General features: G+C 40.0%; 1 protein-coding gene across 2 annotated transcripts in view; it reads right to left on the reverse strand.

The window, feature by feature from the left end:
* Positions 1–27,059, reverse strand: part of corin (corin, serine peptidase) — a 260,269-nt gene that overhangs the window by 23,303 nt on the left and 209,907 nt on the right. For both annotated transcript variants that reach the window (XM_087987873.1, XM_087987868.1), the window contains 6 exons: positions 25,833–25,978; positions 22,208–22,315; positions 10,525–10,638; positions 9,291–9,401; positions 4,411–4,540; positions 756–878 (listed from right to left, as the gene is read on the reverse strand). In XM_087987873.1, coding sequence (XP_087843999.1) covers positions 756–878; positions 4,411–4,540; positions 9,291–9,401; positions 10,525–10,638; positions 22,208–22,315; positions 25,833–25,978 — 732 coding nt within the window. The remainder of the gene's footprint in view (positions 1–755; positions 879–4,410; positions 4,541–9,290; positions 9,402–10,524; positions 10,639–22,207; positions 22,316–25,832; positions 25,979–27,059) is intronic.

Consider the following 27,059-nt stretch of genomic DNA (forward strand, 5'->3'; position numbering starts at 1 on the left):
TATGGAACAAAAGGTTTTGACCTAAATGGGGGGAGAGTACACAACTGTTTATTGGATTTCCAGGATACTTTAATTGGGACCATGACTTGCAGTTGGAAAGACATGACAGCAGCCATCTTGACTGCCAAGTACAGGACCTTGGTATTGGCAGCAAAATGATCAAGAATTCACAGCTCTCTCACCAGAACCACCTTGAAACATAATTACAGACTGATACAAGAACAAAAGGAGCAACTGACATATGCCTCCTCTTCTCTCAAATCTCTCTCAAAAGCTATTTGCTATAACCCCCTTAAAACACACCTGCTGCCAACAGTTTGTTTTAACAAGGAAGCTGTCAGCTTAGCTCTGTTGTATGCAGGAGAGTTACCAGTCATATATTTAACCAGTAACACTGATCATTGAAGGAAAATCTGATCATTGTTACATGAACCTTAACTGTTATCATTCTGTTATCTTTGTATTTTTGTCTGCTTGTACGCATGTGTGTGTTGCTGAAGTCAGGACTTATTTTACCTTTGAAAATTTTTCTGTATCTTTACCAGTGTGAGTTTAAGTAATAAAACTAAACCTTTGCTCATTTCAGAGATCTAGCTGACATATGTTTTACACCGAGCTACACATGATTGAGTATATACAAAATTGGAAATATTTTATCTTTTTAAACAATTAATCTCTGTTCGAACCAACCCATGGAGAAGAGTAAAAGAAGAGTCAGTTCATCTTTCCTAACTTGTTCATAACATGGTGCTTACCCCTTTAGTAATAAGGCCTGTAGAGTGGAAACATTCTTAGTTTGCCAATTAGAAATCAGGTGTAACCACTTTCTACGTTGTGTTTGGTTGAATTCTGACAATATTTGAGTCACTGGAGGGCCTCTGTGAACCAAACATACGAGAGTTGTTAAAACAAGGGTTGAAAACAAATTGAAAACATTTCTATTTTGATTATTGGGTATTTGAACTGGCTTTCTTTTCCTAAAACTACAAGAAACATACAAACATGAACTTTAAATATATTCTTTTCATGGAATGACTGATGCTCAATCCTTGAACTAGCTGCTTAGTTCTAACTTGAATCTTGTCCCCAAAGCATTAACCTAGCTCTCTGGATTGCCAGTCCAGTAACATTACCACTCCGCAACTGTCTCTTCTATTAACAACCTTAATAAATGTCCCCCTAGAAGCATGACCTACTTTCCCTCTTTCTCAGAAAGGTACTGCTTACTCCTCAGTTATTTAAACAATTTCACAGTCTAATCAATCATAAAAGGGTGCAAAATGAAAGCAAGTGTTCTTGCCATTAGATACTTGGCTATCAGCAAGGATGTGGAATCAATACATTTCTACCAATAGGAGAGTCTTGAGGAATGTAACACCCTTGACTTGCTTGGAGTTCTGCTATGCTACTGGTGTCTTCCACTTAAATACTGATGCAAAATACCAATTCAGTTCCTCCACCTTTTCTATGTGCCTCATTACTACTTCTCCTAGTTCATATTTCAGCTGTCTTTGTCTACTCAACTCTCTCTTACCTTTTAGATATCTAAAAAACACTCACAATCGTCTTTCATATTACTAGCAAGCTTACCCTCATATTTCATTTTCTCCCCTTTATTGCTTTTTAAGTTATCCTCTGTCAGTTTGTAAAGACTTCCCAACCCTCTCCCCACTAACCTTCACAACGTTGTTTGATTGCTCTTATGCTGCCCCTAATGTCCCTTGTCAGCCATGGTTGTCTCATCCTTCCCTTAATATGTTTCTTCTTCTTGGGATGAATTTCAGCTGTGCCTCCCAATTTACCTTCAGAAACTCCTGTCATTGCTGCGTCACTGTATTGTCTGCTAGGCTCCCCTTCCAATTAACTCTGACCAGCTCCTTCATCATGTCTTGTAGTTACCGTTTCTCAATTATAATGCTAGTACATTGGATTCCAGCTTTTCCCTCTCAAACTGCAGGATGAATTGCATCATATTATGATTATTGCCCCTTAGGGATTCCTTCACCTTAAGCTCCCTAACCAAGCCTGCTTCATTACACATCACCAAAGCCAGGATTGCATGTTCCACAGTCTGCTCCAAAGAAAACATCACATCGATATTTCACAGATTAATTTTCTTGGGATCTGCTACCAACTTAATTTTCTCAATGCACCTGCATATTGAAGTCCCTCAGGATTATTGGAATAGTGCCTTTCTTAAATACCTTTTCTATCTCCTGATTTATTTTCAGCCCAATATCCTGATTACAGCTAGGAGGCCTATATGTTACTCTTATCTTTGTAGTTCCTCAATTCTACCCAGATTCTATGCCTTCCAACTTTATATCACTTCTTGCTATTGATTTAATTTAGTTTCTTACTGACAGGGCAACTCTGCCCAGTCTGCCCATATCCCATCCTTTTGTTCGGATGCACATTCTTGGATATTTAGTTGCCAGTCCTATTTCCCTTGCAGCCTTATTTCTGTGACACCCATAACATCAAACCTGCCAATTTCAATCTGTGCTACAAGCTCATCTACTTTGTTTTGTATACTACATGCATTTAAGTACAACACCCTCAGTCTTGAGCTGACTGCCTCCAATCTCCCCTTATCTGCTGTCAAGAATGTGGAGAATTGATTCCTGATGAAGGGTTTTTGCCCAAAACATTGATTCCCCTGCTCCTTGGATGCTGCCTGACCTACTGTGCTTTTTCAGCACCACACTCTCAACTCTGATCTCCAGCATTTGTAGTCCTCACTTTGCCCTTATCTGCTGTGCCCTAAGTAAGATTCGTATTTCCATACTCTCGGTAGTATTAGAGCCGAAAATGTGCCGCTGGAAAAGCGCTGAAGAAGGGCTTATGCCCGAAACGTCGATTCTCCTGTTCCTTGGATGCTGCCTGGCCTTCTGCGCTTTTCCAGCGGCACATTTTCGGCTCTGATCTCCGGCATCTGCAGTCCTCACTTTCTCCTCTCGGTAGTATTACTTTGATACAGTTACCCGAACCCTAGCCCCTAGCCCCCTCCAGCCCCCCCAACCCCACCACCAAATCTCTTTAACTTTTTCTATAACTTGTCGTGCAACTTGAGGTTTTTTGGTTTGATATTAGCTATATTATGCTTGACACTAATAACCTGACAACTAACGTGGAACTACATTACCATCCACTCAGTTGAAGACGGTAGCTCACCTACCATTTTCTCATGTCATTTAAGGCTGGCCTTAACAGTCAGGATAAAGGTTACCTGCGATCTCAAAGGGTACTGTTTTTAACTGTGTTTAACATTATCTTGAGGCAGAAATAAGAAATAACAGCATTTGTTTTGGGGTTGCAAATCTGATACTTACATAATAACAATGGTCACTCAGACAAGGTAAAGAAAAGGAGTTGTACAACCATTTCCCAGAAAACTTCAACTCACTAAAAAAAAATAGAGTGGAGCAGATAGATTCGGGGGCTAGAGGGAGTTGGAGAGTCATACAACCAAACATAACAGACTGTGGAGACAACATCCTGCATTTACACATTCAGCTCAGATTCTAGTAATATTCTTCAAAGCAGTGTTGCCCTCACTATCTATCAGTGTTAAAACATTTACGGGTGTCTATAAAACTTGGGCGCCTGCCATTAGTACTTCAGACTTTTTTATTGTTTGAAAATCCATCATAAATTGCAAGGTAGCCTATTTACAACCAGATAACACCCTTGACAGGGTCATGTTGTAAGAAATGATGTTTGAAAGTCAAACTGAAGTCTGCCAGGGTTCAGTAGATACTTTTATCTAATGCTTCTTCAAGATATTCCTGTTTATGATTTTACTACAGTTGGTTTTAGCTCTATCTGGGTTGATTCTAGCAAAGAATATTAAGCCGAATTACAGTATGATTCTACAATCCAACTGGGTGGCATGGTAGCTCAGTGGTTAGCACTGCTACCACACAGTACCAGGGACCAGATTCGATTCCTGCTTTGGGTGACTGTCCGTGTCGAGCTTCCACATTCTCACGTGTATGCATGGGTTTTCCCTGGGTGCTCCAGTTTCCCCCATCAATCCAAGGATGTGCAGGTCAGATGAATTGACCATGCTAAATTGCCCATAGTGTTAGGTGCATTAATCAGGGGTAAATATAGGGTAGAGGAATGGGTTACCCTTCGGAGGGTCAGTGTGGACTTGTTGGGTCAAATGGCCTGTTTCTATACACTAGAAAATCTAAACTTTTCAATGTTTTGCCAAAGTATCCATTTTTCTACCAAAGAGTGAGGCAATTTTTACTGAGTTAAAAAAACCTAAAGGAGCACTTATAATGTCAATCAACAAGTCATGGCTAAGGAGACCAACACACTGCAGATGTGTTGCAATTATGGTTGAGTGTTGAAAGTGCCCCTTAGCCAAGAATCTACAGCATTATATGCTACTGACCTTACCCTAAACCAATCTGCTTGCATGCCAGCTGGCTGAGCTCACCCCGCCAATCATCAGCACATATGTGATAGTCAGAAGTCGACCTGTGCACAACTAGCTGCGATAAGGAAGCTGGACTGTCCACCAGTGATACTGTAAACAAATAAACAGGAAAATAATCAGTTACCATTGAATCATACAGGACAGAAGGAGGCCATGGTTTTTAATCTTACATGTAATACAGGCATCACTGGCTAGGATTTGGAGATGCTGGGGTGTACAAAGTTAAAAAACACAGCCCAACACCAGCATCTCCAAATCCAAGCCAGTGTTGTGTGATTTTCAACTTTGTATCACTAGCTGGGTCAGCATTTATTGCCCATCCTGAATTACCCAGAGGGCAATAAAGAGTCCAGCACATTGTTGTGGGTCTGCAGTCATATGTAGATCAGACCAGGTAAGGATTGCAGATTTCTTTCCCTCAAAAACATTCCCTAAAGTGAATTATATGAGTTTTTACAACAGTTGACAGTAGCCACATGGTCACCGTTGGACCAGCTTTTATTCCTGATGTTTATCGAATTCAAATTTCACGATCTGACATGTAGCATTTGAACTCTCATCCCCAGAATATCAGTCTGTGATTCTGGTATGATGACATTACCACATTACTCCCATATCCCCATGCCTCAATTAGAATGCATGTATGGTCCTTTCCAAAGCCCTATCTACATAGTCCTGCTCCCCACTCATCCCTACAACACTAAATTGCTTTCCCTATCATGTCTTTATCCAATTTCTTTATGAAAATTACAATTGAATAACCTTCAGCAGTACTCCAGACCAAAATAACTTACTATGTAAAAATCAAATCAAATCTCTCTTTGATTCATTTGCCAATTATCTGAAATATGTGCCATATGGTTACAATCTGCTATCGCCACCTGATGAAGCAGCAACACTCCAAAAGCTGGTGATTTCAAATAAACTTGTTGGACTATAACCTGGTGTTGTGTGACTTTTGACCTTATCTGCTTGTAGCAACAACTTCTCCTTAAATACTCTCACCTTTCATAATATTGTTCTTCATAATTTTACCTCCCCTTCAGATTCTCCAACCTGACAATAATCCCAGCATCTCTAGTTTATTGCACTTTTCTGTACATTTGTTCACTGCAATGACTTTTTATTGAGTTTTCACCATAATTATATCATGTGTGCAATTTGACATTACCCTGGGGTTGGATTGGTACCCAGATGCCTACCTCACCAGAGTAATCTTGCACACAGTGGGTGAGATGATGGGTGGCCCTTTTAATCCTGACCCAATACATCCAGGGAAGATATTTGGGTGGAACCGAGAAATAGGAAAGGGATGATCACCTTTTTGAGATTGTATTATAGACCCCCTAATAGTCAGAGGGAAATTGAGAAACAAATTTGTAAGGAGATCTCAATTATCTGTAGGAAAAATAGGGTGGTTATGGTAGGGGATTTTAACTTTCCAATCATAGACTGGAACTGCCACAGTGTTAAGGGTTTAGATGAAGAGGAATTTGTTAAGTGTGTACAAGACAATTTTCTGATTCAGTATGTGGATGTACCTACTAGAGAAGATGCAAAACTTGACCTCTTCTTGGGAAGTAAGGCAGGGCAGGTGACTGAGGTGTTAGTGGGGGAGCACTTTGGGGCCAGCGACCATAATTCTATTAGATTTAAAGTAATGATGGAAAAGGATAGACCAGATCTAAAAGTTGAAGTTCTAAATTGGAGAAAGGCCAATTTTGTTGGTATTAAGCAAGAACTTTCAAAATCTGATTAGGGGCAGATGTTCACAGATAAAGGGATGGCTGGAAAATCAGAAGCCTTCAGAAATGAGATAACGAGAATCCAGAGAAAGTCTATTGGTGTTAGGGTGAAAGGAAAGGCTGAGAGGTATAGGGAATGCTAGATGACTAAAGAAATTGAGGGCTTGGTTAAGAAAAAGAAGGAAGCATACGTAAGGTATAGACAGGATAGATCGAGTGAATCCTTAGAAGAGTATAAAGGAAATAGGAGTATACTTAAGAGGGAAATCAGGAGGGCATAGAGGGGACATGAGGTAGCTTTGGCAAATAGAATTAAGGAGAATCCAAAGGGTTTTTACAAATACATTGAGGACAAAAGGGTAACTAGGGAGAGAATAGGGCCCCTCAAAGATCAGCAAGGCGGCCTTTGTGTGGAGCCACAGAAAATGGGGGAGATACAAAATGAATATTTTGCATCAGTATTTACTGTGGAAAAGGATATGGAAAATATAGGCTGTAGGGAAATAGATGGTGACATCTTGCAAAATGTCCAGATTACAGAGCAGGAAGTGCTGGATGTCTTGAAACGGGTAAAGGTGGATAAATCCCCAAGACCTGATCAGGTGTACCCTAGCACTCTGAGGGAAGCTAGAGAAGTGATTGCTGGGCCTCTTGCTGAGACATTTGTATCATCGATAGTCACGGGTGAGGTGCCGGAAGACTGGAGGTTGGCAAACGTAGTGCCACTGTTTAAGAAGGGTGGTAAGGACAAGTCAGGGAACTATAGACCAGTGAGCCTGATGTCGGTGGTGGGCAAGTTGTTGGAGGGAATCCTGAGGGACAGAATATACATGTACTTGGAAAGGCAAGGACTGATTAGGGATAGTCAACATGGCTTTGTGCGTTGGAAATCATGTCTCACAAACTTGATTCAGTTTTTTGAGGAAGTAACAAAGAGGATTGATGAGGGCAGAGCGGTAGATGTGATCTATGTGGGCTTCAGTAAGGCGTTCAACAAGGTTCCCCATGGGAGACTGATTAGCAAGGTTAGATCTCACAGAATACAAGGAGAACTAGCCATTTGGCTACAGAACTGGCTCAAAGGTAGAAGACAGAGGGTGGTGGTGGAGGGTTGTTTTTCAGACTGGAGGCCTGTGACCCAATGGAGTGCCACAAGGATCAGTGCTGGGTCCTCTACTTTTTGTCATTTACATAAATGATTTGGATGTGAGCATAAGAGGTACAGTAAGTTTGAAGGTGACACCAAAATTGGAGATGTACTGGACAGCGAAGAGGGTTACCTCAGGTTACAACAGGATCATAACCAGATGAGCCAATGGGCAGAGAAGTGACAGATCGAGTTTAATTCAGATAAATGCGAGGTGCTGCATTTTGGGAAAGCAAATCTTAGCGGGACTTATACACTTAATGGTAAGGTCCTAGGGTGTGTTGCTGAACAAAGAGACCTTGGAGTGCAGGTTCATAGCTCCTTGAAAGTGGAGTCGCAGGTAGATAGGATAGTGAAGAAGGCATTTGGTATGCTTTCTTTTATTGGTCAGAGTATTGAGTACAGAAGTTGGGAGGTCATGTGCAGCTGTACGGGATATTGGTTAGGCCACTGTTGGAATATTGCATGCAATTCTGGTCTCCTTCCTATCGGAAAGATGTTGTGAAACTTGAATGAGTTCAGAAAAGATTTAAAAGGATGTTGCCATGATTGGAGGGTTTGAGCTACAGGGAGAAGCTGAACAGGCTGGGGCTGTTTTCCCTGGAGCGTCGGAGGCTGAGGGGTGACCTTATAGAAGTTTACAAAATTATGAGGGGCATGGATAGTGTAAATAGGCAAAGTCCTTTCCCTGGGGTTGGGGAATCCAGAACTAAAGGGCATAGGTTTAGGGTGAGATGGGAAAGATATAAAAGAGACCTACGGGGCAACCTTTTCACAGAGAGTGGTACATGTATGGAATGAGCTGCCAGAGGAAGTGGTGGAGGCTGGTACAATTGCAACATTTAAGAGGCATTTGGATGGGTATATGAATAGGAAGGGTTTGGAGGGATATGGGTGGGTGCTGGCAGGTGGGACTAGATTGGGTTGGTATATCTGGTCAGCATGGACGTGTTGGACCGAAGGGTCTGTTTCCATGCTGTACATCTCTATGACTCTTTGACTCTAAGTCATCAAATCTCCAATTAAGAGACATTAAGAGACTCTTCCAGTCCCATTACAATTTGTGCCAAGGTGGGTGTGGCCAGAGCTAAATTTGTTGGGATCAGAGAGTTGCCAAATGTTTTAAGATCTTTCAAGCTGTGTTGTATATTTAGATGGATTTGGTTTGATTTTTTTGTGTAATGAACTTCCATGTTATTGTTAAAGAAAATCTGTAGCCTCATGTGCCCATTTTCCACTGAATGACTAACACATTAAATAAAGATGACCCAACGAGCCAGGTTTCACTGTTATCCAACTTGTCCAGTGGTAACATCAGCTGGGTTCATAACAGTATCTTGAAGAAATTTAGTACTTGATTCAGCACGGCTGTGATGTTGTTGCAGCACTGAGCAGACTAATGTTTTGTTACAGCAATGAATGTTTCCTTTTAGCTAGCTAGCTGCAAGAGTAGCATAGGTGTGCCGCAGTGGCTCAGTGGTTAGCACTGCTGCCTCACACAACTCAGGCAAACTGTCTGTGTGGAGTTTGCACATTCTCCCCGTGTCTGTACGGATTTCCTCCAGGTGCTCCGCTTTCCTGCCACTGTCCAAAGATGTGCAGGTTAGGTGGATTAGTCATGTGAAGTGCAGGGTTACAGGGATAGGGTGGGGTGTGGGTCTGGGTGGGATGCTTGAGGGTTGGTGTGGACTCAATGGGCAAAATGGGATTCTACGATTAGTCTACTGTTCTGACAAGGCAGGGGGTTGAAAAAATTCAGAATCTCATTGTTACAGTTTCAAAATAAATGCTATGAGGTTAACAAACAGCAGCGTTCATATTTAAAGAATTGAATAAATTACCGATAGCAGAGCCAACAGTCCAAAATCAATCAAAATGAACTTAGAGTCTAGCCCATGAGGTAAGGGAAGTGTGCCCAATCAACCAAAGGTTACTTCGCAAGACTCACCACAGTTCCATTCATCTGAGCCATCAGGGCAATCGTTCCTCCCATCACACCAAACATGACGGGGAACACAGGCATGGTTAACACAGACTACCTCATTGCCTTTGCAAGACGCTAGAATGAAAAAAGGCAAAAAGAATCAGAAATATCTTTAAAATTTTCCATAAAATATTCTGTCCTATTTCTTGGCAGAACAGAATTGCTCAAATTTTAGAAGAAAATAAACCTAACTCACAGATAATCCATCCTAGAGTATTGCTCCATTCGAATATTCCTGCAGTATAGCTCAAAGGAAATAACCAATTTCAAGTTGGAATTTAAAAATATCATGTGCCTGGGTTGAATCAACTTGGTTCTCTTTTGACTTTTACAATGTTTTTAAACTTCTAATTCAAAACAAACTTTAAGACACCCGCTTGAAAAATATCTTGACCAATTCCCATGAGAAACCAATGTGTTCTTAGTGACTGAGCTGGGTGAAAGATCAACAATCTTTCACTCCAATTAGTTACTGAAGAGTAGCTTTTCCTTTCAAAGTATACGGTTGTAATTGTTCACCTCTTACAATGTGCAAGTGCTATATTGCTTTCTCTATTAAGAAAAGTAATCTGAAGTTCTGAAAAAATATTTTCAAAACCATATTTGAATGAAATATTTGACTATTGTGAAAATATTTTTAAAAATTATTAAAATCACATCAAGGGATGCCATTCAGTGAAAACTTCAATACTAACAACGTTTGAAAGAAATTCAAATAATGCAAATGTAGTAAGTGGATGCTACATGTTGAATGGCGAATTGTGAAGCCCATTCACTCCTGAGAAAGACCTAAGTCACAGTTCTGTTTGTCCCTCCTGATTTATGGTTTCATCACACAGTTGGAACTGCCTGGTAATTCATACTCACCAGAAGAATAGCCTCTATGCTAAAATAATAGAAACTTTTGATTTTGTTTTGTGCACATAGTTTCAAATCTGTGGTGCGATCTAGAGCACCATGTCATGGTGTTGTTGTGGGGGAAACACATTACCACAATGCAGGATATCAATTATGCTCAGTGTATTGAGTAGCTGTAGAGCTATATTAATATTCGCAAAATCAGTATGTTTAGCGAAATAAATTTGTAACAGAAGCATGATTTTAAAAGCGCATCACTAGACACATTAAAAAGGACATCTCTAAGCAAAACATTCAATTTGGTAACAAAAAAAAATTGAAAACACCAATAGTAATTTACAGCAATTCTTTTCGTCCGCTTTGTCAACACAATCCTGGAAGCCATCACAGATCATTGTATGGTCGATACAGGTCTTGTCAATGGTGCATTCCCACAGGCCTCTCTCACTACAACCTGAGAACAAACAAGAAGTCAAGAAATCCAAAGAAGGTTCATTGGATTGGCTATCAGTTTTTGTGGAAATTTAATAAACAAAGTAACAAATAAAACATTTGGTTATCATTCACAAAAAATGTTCATTGAATAATCCTATTGTTCTTATCTTAGAAACATGACTTAAAATTTGTTTTCCAAGACCAAACTATTCAGATGTCAAAATGAATACCCTGGGCTGAGACCTCAATGAAGTAGTCTGATAGATACACCTATGAAATCACAGAATCTCTTCATATCCTCCTACTGATTTCCAATAGTTGCTCACTTCTCTCTGCTAGCCACAGCAGAGATACCAGTCCACGTTTATTCCAGTCCAGCAATAATCAAATGTTTCATCATAAAGAATTCTGCAGTCCTTCTTAAAGTCAAGGTGTGCAAACAATACAATAAACCCAAATCCTAAGACAGTCTATACCATACTTTATTGAGACTCAGTGCTATCCTAACAACTAAAAACAGAATACTGGAAGTAATCAGCAAGTTAGACAATATTTGTGGTGACAGAAATAAAGGTAACTTTACAGGTCAAGGATTTTTTATTTTGTTTCCCTATTTATGAATGTTACCTAACTACACAGGTACTTTTTCTGCTCTTATTTTGGATCTTGCTGTTGTTTACCATCCTCAGGAATTTTTTCTGCCATATAAACTGGTGGTTTGGCAGACAATACATCATTGTATATTATTACAATTGTGCGGTATGAAAAGGTTTTAAGGTCTAGCATTGCATTCTTTGGCCGATAAAGTTATAATAGTTTGGAACTGGTGATTTAAATGTAGGGCAGATGGAATGTGAGGTCATATGACCTGTGCTGCTGTTTGCCTAACAGCAGGTCTAGTTGATTCATTATTAGCAATCAAAGGAAACCTCAGATTGTTTTATTCAGAGACTGGAGTTCCTAAATTCACAATGAATAGACCAAGTCTCCCAAAGAGAACAATAACAAGTATCAAGCTGTAAACAGTCGTGTTAGAATTTTTCCTCTACTTCTGAAACAAAGTTTGGATCTAGAATTGATGGTTAGAATCTTTTTCTAGATATAAAGCTAATGTGTTTTCTCTGCCCATTGCCAGGGGGAAGATGGCAGTGGGAGTAATTTTGACATTAGGTTAGAGGTATCTCACTGAACATCACAAAGAGGTAAGTTTGCAGTTTTGTCATGCATAGTCTGCAGTCATGTGAGAGGTAGAGACCAAAATGTGAAAATGGTCCAATCTTAGTTGGGAATATTCAGATTCTGTTGTTCACCAAACAGCACAGGAGTGAGAGCTCACACTCAGACTGAACACTGAAGATTAAAGGAGGATTCACTTAACTTGGAGCATCTGACCATTCCCAAACTGCACTCACCGCTCCCAAAGGGAACAGCCTTCTACCAAAAGGCATCTGACTTCCTTTAAAAGGTGCCCCAGAACCACACAGCAGCTGTCTTTGTGAAACGTGCATGAATGAAATGTGGAGAAAGTGAGGACTGCAGATGCTGGAGACCAAAGTTGAAAAGTGTGGTGCTGGAAAAACACAGCAGCCCTTCTTCAGGCTTATGCCCAAAACATCGATTCTCCTGCTCCTTGGATACTGCCTGGCCTGCTGTGTTTTTCCAGCACCACATGAATGAAATGTGCTCCACCCCCGTTCCTGGCACCACAAAAATAATAGATGCCATGTTCAACGAGGGCAAGTTCTGAGCTTTGGACATGTCTCACCTCAATTCATTTTGGGGAAGTTTTCCTTTCATAAATCAGTTTCTGTATCAAAATGTAGCATCAAGTTTCTTCAAAGTTTTAAATGGTTTCAAACCTTTCAAACTATATACAGTAAACAATTCAACCATGGTATTAAAAATTATATCATGGTCAAATATCAGCATGTGACACTTTCCCTTCTTAAATTTGTCACTTCACCCACCTCTTTCTTTAAAACTACCCTTAAAACTCACTTCTTTAAAAACATTTTTACTTACCCCTCTTAATAACTTGTTTTTTGATTCAGCATTAAGTTTTTTCATATTATTTCACTTAGAAGCAGTTTGGTATGTTTTAATATGCTAAAGATGCAATATAAATCTGAGTTGTTGCAGCTGTTTTGTTTAAAAAAAACTACCAAGCTTATAAAAGGTCCAAGATGAAAGTGTACTTCTTTGAGCATTTATAAAATTCTACTTAAAGTCCCTTTTTGAAGACATACTTTTTATAACTTTGTTTTATAGGTAGCAATAATTATAAACAGTGCACAAGTCTCTGCAAGGAAACATCACTTTGCATTGGCACGGCAATCTGTTATGGTGATGTCAAATGGACTACTGAGTGGTACAATCAGTTGTAACAACGTTAAACTGCCCTTTTATAGAAAAGTCAGCTGCCATGTGAATACACAAATGCACTAATGGCTTTAGAAGCTTGCTCTTGCATACTCATTGAATCAAACTTAGTCAAGTGGCATTCCTAGCTACATAAAACCTAACTAAATCCAAATACTAACAGATACACTAAAGAGGGACGTTGATAAAATATTTTTAAAAATGAAAAGCAAAAGCTACCATAGATGGTATATATGCATGATGGAGATGAGGAGGTTAGTCAAATCACCGCTAACCTATTAGAATACACTAAATTCATTCAACAACTCTTGTGGTGCAGTGGAAATTCAAGTTTCACCTGCTTCAGAAGTATATCATATCATATCTGATTAAAAATAGTTTTGTATGAAAATTCATTTATGGTAAGATAAACAATTCATTGTATAATTTGTATATTTTAAAATTGTAGTTTTCTTTTTGAACAATGCAGTTTTGGCGTGGACAAATATCAAATTCCAATAAAATGAAGTATCAAATGAGCAGTGGATTCACATCAGGAGGCCTGGACCATTTCCAATCTTCAGTCATTCAATACAGCCCACAAACTGCAGACATTATGTTGGTGCTCCAATACAATTTTCTGGATTAGTGGTGCTGGAAGAGCACAGCAATTCAGGCAGCATCCAAGGAGCAGCAAAATCGACGTTTTGGGCAAAAGCCCTTCATCAGGAATAAAGGCAGTGAGCCTGAAGCGTGGAGAGATAAGCGAGAGGAGGGTGGGGGTGGGGAGAAAGTAGCATAGAGTACAATAGGTGAGTGGGGGAGGGGATGAAGGTGATAGGTCAGGGAGGAGAGGCTGGAGTGGATAGGTGGAAAAGGAGATAGGCAGGTAGGACGAGTCCGGACAAGTCATGGGGACAGTGCTGAGCTAGAAGTTTAGAACTAGGGTGTGGTGGTGCAAGGAGAAATGAGAAAACTGTTGAAGTCCACATTGATGCCCTCCAATACAATTCACTGGTTGAGAGAGGGAACATAATTGGCAAACTCTGACTTTCACCAATGGAACAGGAGCTTGAACTCCAACCCACCACCACATTGTCTGTTAGGTGATCGAGTGGTACATTTGAACAATTAGTTTAATTTAAAGAAAAATAATCTAAATCAGCCACATCACCACTTTCATCATAATTGTCAATATATTGTCAATATATGTTAATCAGCCAAATTCAAATTTGTCATGCAAACTTACAATGAAGTAGGCACTGCTTGCAACTTTGTTGGTACACCAACTGACTGGCTGATGAACTAGTAAAAGGAGGATTTACGTATTGATTTCCAAAATTTGCAACTTCTAGTTTGAGCAGTGCCTTGCCACTTCCTGAAGGTTATCATTTTCCTTCCTTAATGCAATTGCAAGGCAAGTTGCAGGCTAGCTTGCACAGAGATAAAGGACTGAACATGTTGTTCCCATGCAGGGCAAATCCACATTCTGAAAGGAAAAGAGGTGTGTATGATCCCACCCAGTTGCCATCATGCAGCATTTTTAAATGGCATGGGATTTCAAATCCCCCATAGTTTTCATGGAATCATGCCAACTTTTGCAGGTTTCTGAGGAAGATGTTGTTCATGTCATTGGAAGAGGAAATGGTGGTAGATGAGCAATGCTTTTTTTAAAAAAAAAATCACTATTTACAAAAAATCATTTCCCATGACATAGGAAGTTAGCAGAATCTTTTAAATGACGACCTTGTGAAAAAAAGGTCAACAACTCACAGTCCTCAGACAGAAAAAATATCTCATGTCAGGAAGACCCTTTGACAGGTAGATTTGAATTGAATTAAATTGGATTTGTTATCACGTGTACTGAGGCACAGTGAAAAGCTTTGTCTTGTGAGTAATATCGGCAGGTCACATAGTTAAATAGCGTAGATAAGTAAATAATAGGTAAACAGTGGCAAAAACCAAAACACAGGTACAGGCAAATGTTAAGGGTTTGTGAGTCCATTCAGTATTTTAACAACAGTAGGGTAGAAACTGTTTCGAAACCAGCTGATGCGTGTGTTCAGCTTTTAAAAGGTCTTGCTAACTTCACATGTCATCATATAATCATGTATGATAGTTGAAGTATATTTTAATGCAGTGTTGATGATGCAGTGGCTTAGGTAAGAAACCATTAAATTAACTAGTAAATTGACCAGTTTTATGGAAGTGGAAAAGTCTTCAGTCTTTTAATTCATCTTGTGATTAAAATGGTTTTCTTCATTAAAGAGTATTGGGATTCAGATTTTACTCTTTTAGTGTTAAATCCAAAGAAAATTAAATATGTAACTGTGAGAAGCATGGTAGCAAGAATAAATTGGGAAACTAAATTTGAAGAAATGATAGTAGATGAGCAATGTTTTTGAAAAATCACTATTTACAAAGAATCATTTCACATGCGGTTAGCAGAACCTTTTAAACCACCAACCTTTGAAAAAGAGAGATCAAAGACTCAGTCCTCAGAGAGAAAAAAAATCTCCTCCTCTGTCTTAATTATTTTTAAATCAATAACCCCCAATTCTAGACTCCCCGTAGGAGGAAAGAGCCCCTACATATCCACCCTTGTTAAGCCTCCTCAGGATCTTATATGTTTCAATCAATTTGCCTCTGAATCTTCTAAACTCCAGCAAATACAAGTGTAGCCTGTCCAACCTTTTTCCATAGGAGAACCTCCCCTTGCCCCCCCATTGCAGGTATTACTTCAGTAAACCTTCTCTGATCTACTTCCAATGCATTTACATCATTTTTTTAAACTAAGGAGACCAATGGAGTATACAGCATTCCAGATGTGATCTCACCAGTGTTTCATATATCTGAAATATCACCTTTTATATTCAACTCCTTTCAAAATGAACAACAACAATCTATTAGGTTTCTTAATTATTTGCTATTCCGGCATTCTAGTCAGTTGTGATGCAAACCCATCTTCAACAATGGGGCACACTAGCACATCAAAGCTGAAGTATATATATCCATCTTCACACAGAAATGTTAGGTACATGATTCATCTCTGAACTTTGCTGAGGTTCACAGCATTGTACACTACAAGAAACATATCAAAAAACATCCAAAGACACTGGATACTGAGAAGGATATGGGCTCAGAAGTTAAGATAAAAGGTCCAGCAATAGTCATGAAAATTTGTGCTACAGAACTAGCTGGACCCCGACCAAGTTGTTCCAGTACAGTTACAAAACCAGAATGTACTGTACAATGTGGGAACTTGCACAGGTATATCTCATGCACAAAAAGACAGGATCGATCCAACATGGACGAATATCAGCCTACTCTCAACCATCACCATAGTGAGCGGAAAAAGTCATCAATGAACTATCAAACCTATTTACAAAAGAAAAGCTTTTTCACAGATGTTCAGGGGTGATTCACCAGGGCAACCCAGTTCCTGGCCTCATTACAACCTTGGGCCGAGCATCGACAAAAGAGATGAACTCCAGGTGTGAATGACTACTCTTCATATCAGGACAGCATTTGATAGAGTCTGGCATCAAGGAGCCCTGACAAAACTGGAGTCAATCGGAATCAGGGGAAAACTCTATATTGGTCATTTCTGACACAAAGGAAGATAGTTGCAGTTAGAGGTCAATCATGTCAGCTACAGAACATCACTACAGGAGTTTCTAAATGTCATATCCTAGGCCCAGCCATCTTCAACTGCTTCATCTTTGACATTTCCCTCCATTGAAAAGTCACACGTGGGGAATATTTCCCAAGGTTTGCATAATGTTCAGCATAATTTGCAACACCTCAAATACTAAAGCAGTCCATGTCCGTATGTAGCAAGCCCTGGTCAACTCAATTGATAAATACAAGTAATATTAGCACCACATCAGAAACAATGAATGACCATCTCCAACAAGAAAGAATCTAACTATCACCCCTTGGCTTTCAATGGCATTATCATTGCTGACTTCCCTATCATCAACATGCAAAGGGGTTACCATTGACCAGAAACTAACTGGACCAGCTATAAATAGTGTGGCTACTAGTGCTGGTCAGAGACTAGGAATGCTGTAGCAAGTAATGGCGGCATATGGCTCAGTGGTTAGCACTGCAGCCTCACAGTACCAGGGACCTAGGTTCGATCCCAGCCTTGGGTGACTCTATGGAGTTTGTACATTCTCCTAGTGTCTGCGTGGGTCTCCTCCGGGTGCTCCAGTTTCCCCCCACAGTCCAAAGATGTGCAGGTCATGTGAATTGGCCATGCTAAATTGCCCATAGTGTTAGGTGCATTAGTCAGAGAGAGATGGGTCTGGGTGGGTTACTCTTTGGAGGGTCGGTGTGGACTTGTTGGGATGAAGGGCCTGTTTCCATACTGTAGGGAATCTAATCTAAACGTCCTGTTTCCCCAGTGTCTATCTATGATCTACAAGGCACACATCAGTTGGAATATTCCTCACTTGCTTGGATGTATGTAGCTCTAACAATATTCAGGATAAACACCAATCAGGAGAATATAGCCCACTTGATCAACTTACATCCGTCACTTATATTCACATCTTTCATCACTAATGCATAGTAAAAGCAATATGCATTGCCTACAAGATGCACTGCTAGATGTCACCAAGGCTCCTTCAACAACACCTTTCAATCTACAACCTTTCCCATCTAGAAGGACAGGCAGCAACTACGTAGGAACACCACCACTTGGGCAATCCCCTCCAAGTCACACACTATGCTGACTTGAAAATGTATCGCTGTTCCTTTACAGATGCTGGGTCAAAATCCTGGAACTCTTTCTCTATCTGCGCTGTGGTTTTCCCTACACAGCATGGGGGCCTGCAGCAGTTCAAGAAGTCAGCTTACTACCACCACCACCACCTTCTCCAAGACATTTAAGGACAGGCAGTTAATGCTGGCCCAGACAGTTATGCCATATCCCTTGAACAACTGAAGGCTGACATGGAACAGATTGAATGAACAAGTGGATCTTTTCCAGTCTCCCATTGTTCATATAATAACTTTTTAAAAATCAGAATTATAACTATTTGCTTGAAATGCTGGATGGTTGAGAATGATATGGCAAAAAACCATGGTGTCAAATGATTCACCTAGTTTCTAAAATGGACTGCTTTCTGCGTCACACTCACAGTAATCTACCCGCAGTAAAAAGCAGACAACCTCATGTACTGATTGTTACTAGGAGCTACTTGTTTGTTGATTGTTATAGTGCTTACATTATCACAAGCAACCTGACAAGTTATCAGTTTAATGACACCAGTCCAACACAGATTAACTATTTAAAATCTGCTTCACAGAAACATTCCCATTTACAACAAACTTTACAAAGTTTTCCTAAAGGTCAAGTGGAGAATAGATTTGATAAGTGTTTAACAAGGTCAGTGGAATAGAAACCCTCCTATTTCTTGAATCCAACATCAGTATCAAGCACTTCCAGGTCAGCTACAACACAGCCAGATGCAAACTAAAAGGTCCTTACATTCTGTCCCAACAATGTCCTCAAGTTCTAATCTCAGAGGAGAAGACTTGGCTCCAACACAGTGAGATTTTTCCATTTTATGGACTAGGGGTGGAGTATTAATGAAGGTGGCAAGGGTCTCTCACCTGCTGCCTAGAGAGTGAGGGTGCCACATTGTCTCTTCATTGGAGAGTCCATCACAGAACGTGCCACTCAACTGAATAGCCAGCTTGCCCAGGATTAAGGACCAAGGGGAGGATATCCTGCCAGTCAAAAGCTACCAGTCAAGTACAGTTTGGATGCTCTACTAAATAGCAGCACCAATGGAGAAGTAGGCATTACTGCGAGTACATCACTTACCTAAGGCCTAGTATGTTTGCTGCATCCCAGACCACAAGTAGGTAATGACAAGAGGGCAGTGATAATGTTGCTGCCATGGTAAAGCCAATCTGCAACAAGGTGGATGGGTGACTCTTACCCTTCCCAATGTTCAGTTGTGGATCAGACATTGTCTTTGAATGAGTGACCACAATCCCAGAGTCCAAGTGCATTAGTGATGAGGAGTTAGGTTTGGATTAATTGCTGAGTAAGAACCCTCAATTGTGAGTAATTCTGGAAGGCTACCTACAGACCGCCACACCTTTTAGTTTGCATCTGGCTGTGTTGTAGCTGACCTGGGAGTGTTTGATACTGATGCTGGTTTCAAGAAGTAGAAGGAGTTCTATTCCACTGCCCTTGTTAATCAGGGTGGGAGTGGAAAGCCTGTGCAATCTCAACGTGCCTCCTTCCCACCTGATTGAATATACCTTTTATCAAAAGTCCCAGAGGGGGAGTGCATTATGTTCTGCCCTAGCTGTCCTTAAACCTCCCTTTTGTGCAGTCGTGTGTCCATGTCAACTGTGAACTAGAAACACTAAATTGAAGGCTTTTATATTGCACTCATTAAGACTGGGATGCAAGAAACTAAACTTTGAAAGGGAACAACAATTTATATAGCAAGAGAAGGCAGTGTTGATTTGCTTGGACCATTGTAGGCATAGAGCTGCAGCAGCAATGTGAAGCTGATTAAACTCTAACCAGGCAGATAGACTCAGATTGATCAGGGTGTTATCGTGAAAAATACAATAGAGGTTGGCAGCTTCCATAACCTTTTCATCTATAAAGAACAGGGTTTTGGGTGTGAATGTGCGTAGCTTCTAGTACATGACAATGGATCAAACTGCAAGCCCAATTAATAATCTGAAATTATTTAGCAAACATTGTCCAATAGCAGAATCAGATCTAACAAGACCATAAGATTCAGGAACAGAATTTGGCCATTCAACCCATCGAGTCTGCTCCAGCATTCATGTGGCTGATCTGATAATTCTCACCTTCACTTTCTTGCATTGCCCCATAACCCTTGATCACCTCACTGATTAAATATCTATCTCCGGCTTGAATACACTTAATGACTCAGCTTCAACAGCTCTCTGCAGTAAAGAATTCCACAGATTCATTATCCTCAAAGAAGAAATTTCTCCTCATTTCCATCTTAAACATATAAACCATCATTCTGAAAATATGCTGTCTGGTCCTGGACTCTCCCACAAGGGGAAAAATATCTTTCCACTAAGACTCGTGTATGTTTCAATCAACCTCTCCTCATAAGAAAATCCTTCCTTCCTGAAATCAACTTAGTGACCATTTTCTGGACTGCCTTAATTCTAGCATATCTTTCCTTAAATAAGGGATGCAAAACAGTTCACACTTAACCGGTGACTAGTATGATTTTAATGAGGATTCTCTACTTTTACACTCCATCCCCTTTGAAATAAAAGCCAAAATTCTATTTGCCTTCCCTATTACCTGCTGAACTTGAATGCTAGCTTTTTTTTGTGATTCATGCATCAAGACTCCTCGGCTGCAGAAAGCTACAGATTTTTCTCCATTTGAACGATATTCAGCTTTTTAATTCTTCCTGTCAGCAAAACATCACGTTTTCCTACATTATATTCCATTTGCCAAGATTTCGCCCATTCACTTAGTCTATCTGTATCCCTCTGCAGACTCTTCGTGTTATTCTGACTTCTTGCCTTTCTTCATATTTTGGTGTCATCTGCAAACTTGGCAAAAGTGCATTCACTTTCATTAGTATTGATTGTAAATAATTGTGGCCCCAACACTGATCTTTGTGACAATCCATTTGAAACAAGTTGCCAGCTTGAAATGTTGCCTTCCTATTGTTGGACGTGGCGTTGTGAGGTTTGTGAGCACAGACTGGTTCAGTGCAGTCAGCATGCTGCCTGCAACAGACGCTCAAAGGGACATGTTTTTTGAATAATGTTTGCCAGTTGTAGGACATAAGATTCACATACCTGAAATCACACTGGTACGAGACTCATTTATCATATTATATATTTGTGTGGTAAGCAACATGCCTTTTGACATTCTGTTAGTGGAGAGTACCACTCATGTTTACTGCAGAGTTGTAGTGTGAGACAGCAAGCTTCACATGTTGCTCACAGTTTTAAGATACCTTTCCCTTTGATGGCAGTCGGAGATAGACTAGCTGAGCACCTTTCAGTGTCACAAGTGACAGTCAGAAACCTTTTCAAGATTCTGCATAGTATACAGCAAATAATGATTTGATCAGGGCAGCCATTTTCAAGCAGCCATCTCAGCATTTGATTTACTTTGTGAGCAAAAGAGAAAGTGAGAACTGCAAATGCTGGCGAGTCTGAGTCAAAAAGTGTGGTGCTGGAAAAGCACAGCAGGTCAGGCAGCATCTGAGACAGGAGAGCCAATATTTTGGGCATAAGCTCTTCATCAGGAATGTGAAGGGAAAGGAGTCTCAGAGATAAATAGGAGGGTGGGGATGGGGCTGAGGGGAAGGTAGTTGGGAAGGCAATAGCTGGATGCAAGTGGGCGGTGATTGCGATAGATTGGTGGGGAGGGTAGAGCTGATTGGTGGGAAAGAAGATGGACAGGTAGGTCAGTTCAAGAGTGTAGTGAGTGACAAGTTGGAGGGTTGGATCTAGGATGAGGTGAGGGAGGGGAGATTTGGAAACTAGTGAAGTCAACATTGAATCCGTGTGATTGGAGGGTCCCAAGGTGGAAGATGGAGCATCCTTCCTCCAGACATCAGATGGATTTGGTGGAGAAGGCCCAGGACTTGCATGTCCTTGTGGAGTGGGAGGAGGAGTTGAAGTGGTCAGCTACAGGGCGGTGGGGTTGTGACCCAGATATGTTCCCTGAAACGCTCCGCATGTTGACGTTCTGTCTCCCTGATGTAGAGGAGACCACATCGAGAGCAATAGACATTGTGTGCAGATGGCTAGTTGCTGAGAAGTTTGATCTTGCAGCACATGGAACTGTACGAACCTTTAACATGAGAAGTGAAAATAGACTTGTGAGAGAAAATAACAGAATGCACATTGGCAAATTTCTCAACCAACACATCTGGCAAATGCTTTGACTGCTCCATTTCAATAGTATATGTGTGGAACAATCAAGAAGATTAAGACTGGTTAAACTCAAATTCACACAGGAAACCTTTATAGACTGCTTACTGTGCAGATCTTGTCAGTTTTGACTGGATTTTATTCTTGGGTCTTGGAGATGAATGTGTAGCATGTGCACCCAGCTCCTAGTAGACATTTTTTTAATATAAAAAAAATGATATTTTATATACAGCCCTTGTAGAAATCTTGCTGTAGTCTGTTGGGAAATTAAAACGTAGGATCTTCACAGAAGGAATGCAAGCAACACATACCACATGCTTCCTCATCGCTAAAATCATCACAGTCTGGTCGTCGATCACACCTTTTTGATGCCAAGACACATCTCCCTGATTTACACTTGAAATGACTTGGGGAGCACTCTGCGAATAAAACAGTAAATCCTTCCATCAGTGCACTTCCATTGCATCTGGTGAGGATGGTTACACATAGTGGGCTTAAGATGCAGGCAGGCCCATTATTTCTATCATTATATTAGCATTTTCATTACATTAAATAATTGGGAATTTAATCATATTGTGAATTTATAGTTCAATAGGGAAGTATAAACTGTGAGCAGTCATTCATAGTGAATCACAATATGGAGCAAAATTGACACCTTCAGCAGGCTTGTTTGAGGCTGCAAGTGAAGTTCATTTAATTATTTAATTTACAACAGAGTATTTGAATCAATTCATTGAATATATTTACTGAATACATCAAGACCTCCTGTTTCCTACACTGAAACAACACCACCTTAATACAAACTCTATTGCTTTCTGTTGAGGCCAGAGTTCCTTCAAATTTAAATATGACAACTTGTTGCAGAACGTAACTCTATACATTTATAATTGTTATTCAAAGTCATTCATATAAACAATTCAAAGTCTAGAATTTTTCTTTAGAGGGCTACTGAATGTTCATGTACTTCTATCACAACAACACTGCCTTTCGGTGCCTTAGCCCAATTCTACAGTATGGAAACAGGCTATTCAGCCCAACAAGTCCACATGGACTCTCCGAAGAGCATCTGACCCAGAATCACTCCCCTACCCTATCCCTGTATTTTGCATCGCTAATTCAATTAACCTACACATCGCTAGACATTGCAGGGCAATTTAGCATGGTCAATCCACCTAATCTGTACATCTTTGGAAGGAACGGGAGTACCTGGAGGAAACCCACACAGACATGGGGAGAATGTTCAAACTCCACACAGACAGTCACCTGAGGCTGAAATTGACTCTAAAAGTCTTAAACATTTCAATAAGGTCTCCTCTCTTTCTCCTAAACTCAAGCCAGTACAGGCACAACCTACTCAACCTCTCCTCATAAGAATGTCCCTCCATATCCAGGGTCAACCTAGTGAACATTCCCCGTAATGACTCCAATGGCGGGATATCTTGCTTAGATCAAGGGACCAAAGCTGTTCACACTATTCCTGCTGTGTGATCAGTACCTTGTATAGTCTCAGAAAGACAGTCCTATTTTTGCACTATATTCCCGAATATTCGCTAACATTTTGTGATTCATGTACAAGGACCTCTCAAACTCCTTTGTCCTGTAGCTTTCTGCAGTCTTTCTCCTTATAAATAACATAAAACTGTCCTATTCTTCCGACTAAAGTGCACATTCTCACACTCTCCCGTATTATAGTCAGTATGCCAAGTTTGTGCAAACACTTAATCTGTCGATTAACCTTTGTAGACTCCTTGTGTCATCCTCATTACTTGCCTTGCCAACTATATTTGTATCCTCCTCAAACATAATGATAATAAATTCACTTCCTCTATCTGAGTCATTAATATATATCACAAATAATAATGGCTCCACCACTGATCCCCGGGACACTCCATTAGTTAAAGGTTGCCATCCTGAAAATGTCAATTTATCTCACTCTGTCTTTGTTAGCCAATCTTCTTTCCAAGTTAATTTGGGGGTCAGTTGTTCAGTTGGCTGGATGGTTGGTTTGCAATGAAGTGTGGTGCAAACAGCATGCGTTCAATTCCCGCAACAGCTAAGGTTACCATTAAGAACTCTTCTTCTCAATGTCTCTCCTCACCTGAGGTGTTGTGCCCCTCAGTTTGAGCTACCACCAGTTCTCCCTCTACAATGGAAAGCAGCCTTATGGTATGGTAGGATTTTAGTGACTTTAATTTACAACCCCAACTACCATGGGCTCATACGCTCTTAACACTTATTGTTTCCCTTTTAACTACCCTGGTTGTTTCCTCCTCAGTAATTCTGTCAGGCTTGGTTTCCCCTTCATAAGGCCATGCTAACTCTGCTTGATTATATTTCATGTTACTCAATGCTTTTCTATTACATCCTTTATAAAAAAAGACATTTTCCCAACAACAGATTATGTGCTAACTGGCCTAGGCATCACAAAAGGCATTTTGTAGAGTAACCATTAAAAATGGTTACTCTACGAAATAAGACCCCATGATGCTGAAGTTGAGGTTTGGGGTGGTAGGACTTTAATTCAATAGATAACTAACAGGAGGCAGATAGTCAATGACTTGGATGAAGGAACTGAGTAGATTGCAGCCAAATTTGTTGATGACACAAAAGTAGGTATTAAACCAAAAAATGATGAGGACACAAGAATTCTGCAAATAATATAGAGAGGCTAAGTGTGTGGTAGCAAATAAAAAGTCAGCAACACACAGAATTCTGCAATACACAGCATCCTGGTGTGTCCTTTCACATGAATGACAAAAAGCTATCACACAGTTACACCAAGTAGTCAGTCATGTGATGTAATGTTGAACCTTATTTGCAGGGGGAATGCAATATAAAAGCAAGGACATCTCATTACAACTGTAAGCAAAGACTAAAGTTCTCATAGTCCCAGAGAACCACAGGGCTGCTCTCTCATTAGAGAAGACTGAATGGTGGTGCGTTTAGCCTGAGGGCTACCATGCCTTGGGCAAGGTGTTATGTTGAAAAGGCAAAACCTTCAGGGTGAGCTCAGTCGATATGGGAATTGAACCCACACTATCGGCATTACTCTGCATCAAACATTTGTACAGGGTATTGAAGAAACCACACTGGAGTACTTTGCACACTTTTGATTTCCTACTTAAAGAAGGACACATTTAATTTGGAAGAAGTTCAAGAATGGTTCACTTGACTGATTCTGAAACGTGAGTGTTTCATTATGATGAAAGGTTGTGTCTATACTCATTGGAATTCAGAGAAATGAGTGGTGATTTTATAAAAATATAAAATATTCTGAGGGAACCTCAGTGACAGCTCTGAGAGGATGTTTCCTCTCACAGGAGAAGCTAGAGCTAGGGCTCAGTTTCAAACTAACAGACTTTCCAGTTAAAACGAGATGAGGAAAATGTGTGCCCTCATATAGTAATTCATATTTGGCATTCTCTTCTACAGACTACAGTGGAGGCTGGGTCATGGAAAATACTCAAGGTTGAGGGTACACATAACTTTTTTATTGATAGGAAAATAAAGAGTTCTGGGGGCGGCATGGAAAGAGGAGTTAAGGCTACAAACATATCATTCAGGACCTTCCTGGATGGCATAACATGCTTATTGGCAGATGCCTATTTGCTGCTCCTATTTCTTGTGACCTTCAAACAAGATTATTTTGGGAGAGGGGAAGGAGGAGACAGGGACAATGATTCACTCAGTCAGATTACTGCCTACGGGGCGAAAACAAACATTTACATCTTAGTGTTTAAATTTAAAGATGAACAATGACCATTGGGAAGAGGTATTGAGGTTGTCTGACACCCAAGGAACTTTGCCCCAGTAAGTGCCAGCTTCTTCAAGAAAGAAAATATCTCTTCGGAAGGTATCGAAATTGAGACAAAAAACATAACCGTACCAAAGTTGCAACTTAATATAACTCTTAAAACCTATAAAATTAATACTAGCCTTCCACATTCTCATCAGGCATCAGACATGTCCTATTGTCAGAGGTTTCTCTGGGGAACTGTTTGCAATCAGTGTCCTCTGGCCACTGCAGTCCAACCATACTCAGTACAGTCTCACAATGTTTTTTGGAGTCTTCACATAGGGATCTTAACATAAGAATGAAAATATTAAACAATAATTAAAATATTATAAAATAGGAGGACAACTAATTGCATATGCAATAAATTTCCCATTAAAAATAATAAATACCAAACGGCCATGCACTTTTTCCTGCGATTAGTTGTACGTAATGTCACAATTAAACTTTGACCGAGAGATCATTTTGATGGAATATCAATTAATTAATCAACTTGTGATGATGTTGCTCCTTTAACGAGGTTTTGTTGTTCTTGGTTTTTCTCAAAGAGGTTGTAAATGACACAGGTTCCGAAAAGTCTGAGTTTGGATGGGTTTTAGGGCCAATCTATTTACAGATAACAGATACTGCCTCAGGCAGAAGACTTTCAAGTTAAAAAAACACTTGTATAATGAAAGGGGAGTGGCCACTTCTCCCAGCTCAGTTTTTCTCTGGTTTGGTTTTTTTGTTGTTGTAGTAGTTGTGTGGCTTGTTTTCTCTTCTGACTCCTATCCTGTAAGACCCTGTGTTTGATTTTAGTTTTTGTGCCAAAGGGTGTTTATGAGGATTGTTGCAAGTATTTTGGAACAGCATCATGAAATGGGATGGTCTGTTGGTTTTAAGATAGGAAAAGTTACTCAGTATTCTGTTTTTTGTCCTTTGTGTTTCATTCAGTAATTGTGTAAATACATTCTGTTTTGTTTAAAACTAAGAGTTTGGACCAGCTGATTCTCTCCTGGAATACCAACTTTACACCTGCTTAAAACAACTAGCAAAGTTAGGGTCTGGGCTACCTTCTTGAAAGGTTTTGAGGGGTCTGGCCTGGTCCATAATAAACTCCTTTACTCCATATTCTCTAGCACTGTTGTTTCCCAATTCAGTATCTACATGGAATATCCTGTAATTGATGGTGAAGAAAATTGAAGGTACGTAGAAATGCATTTTAATGGAATCTTTTGTCATCAAGCCAATTAATTTTGTTAATGCAATAAGTGACAAATGCACCAATATATGCTACATATTGTTTTATTCACTCAAGAATTTTGCATGAACTATGAATATAGCAGGCTTGGATTATATCTGTGATAAAACAAAACCTGATGCATTAATAC

Source organism: Chiloscyllium plagiosum, unplaced genomic scaffold, assembly GCF_037043375.1.
Source record: "Chiloscyllium plagiosum isolate Xiang-an unplaced genomic scaffold, Cpla_swu_hap1 HiC_scaffold_1, whole genome shotgun sequence".
NCBI lineage: Eukaryota > Metazoa > Chordata > Chondrichthyes > Orectolobiformes > Hemiscylliidae > Chiloscyllium > Chiloscyllium plagiosum.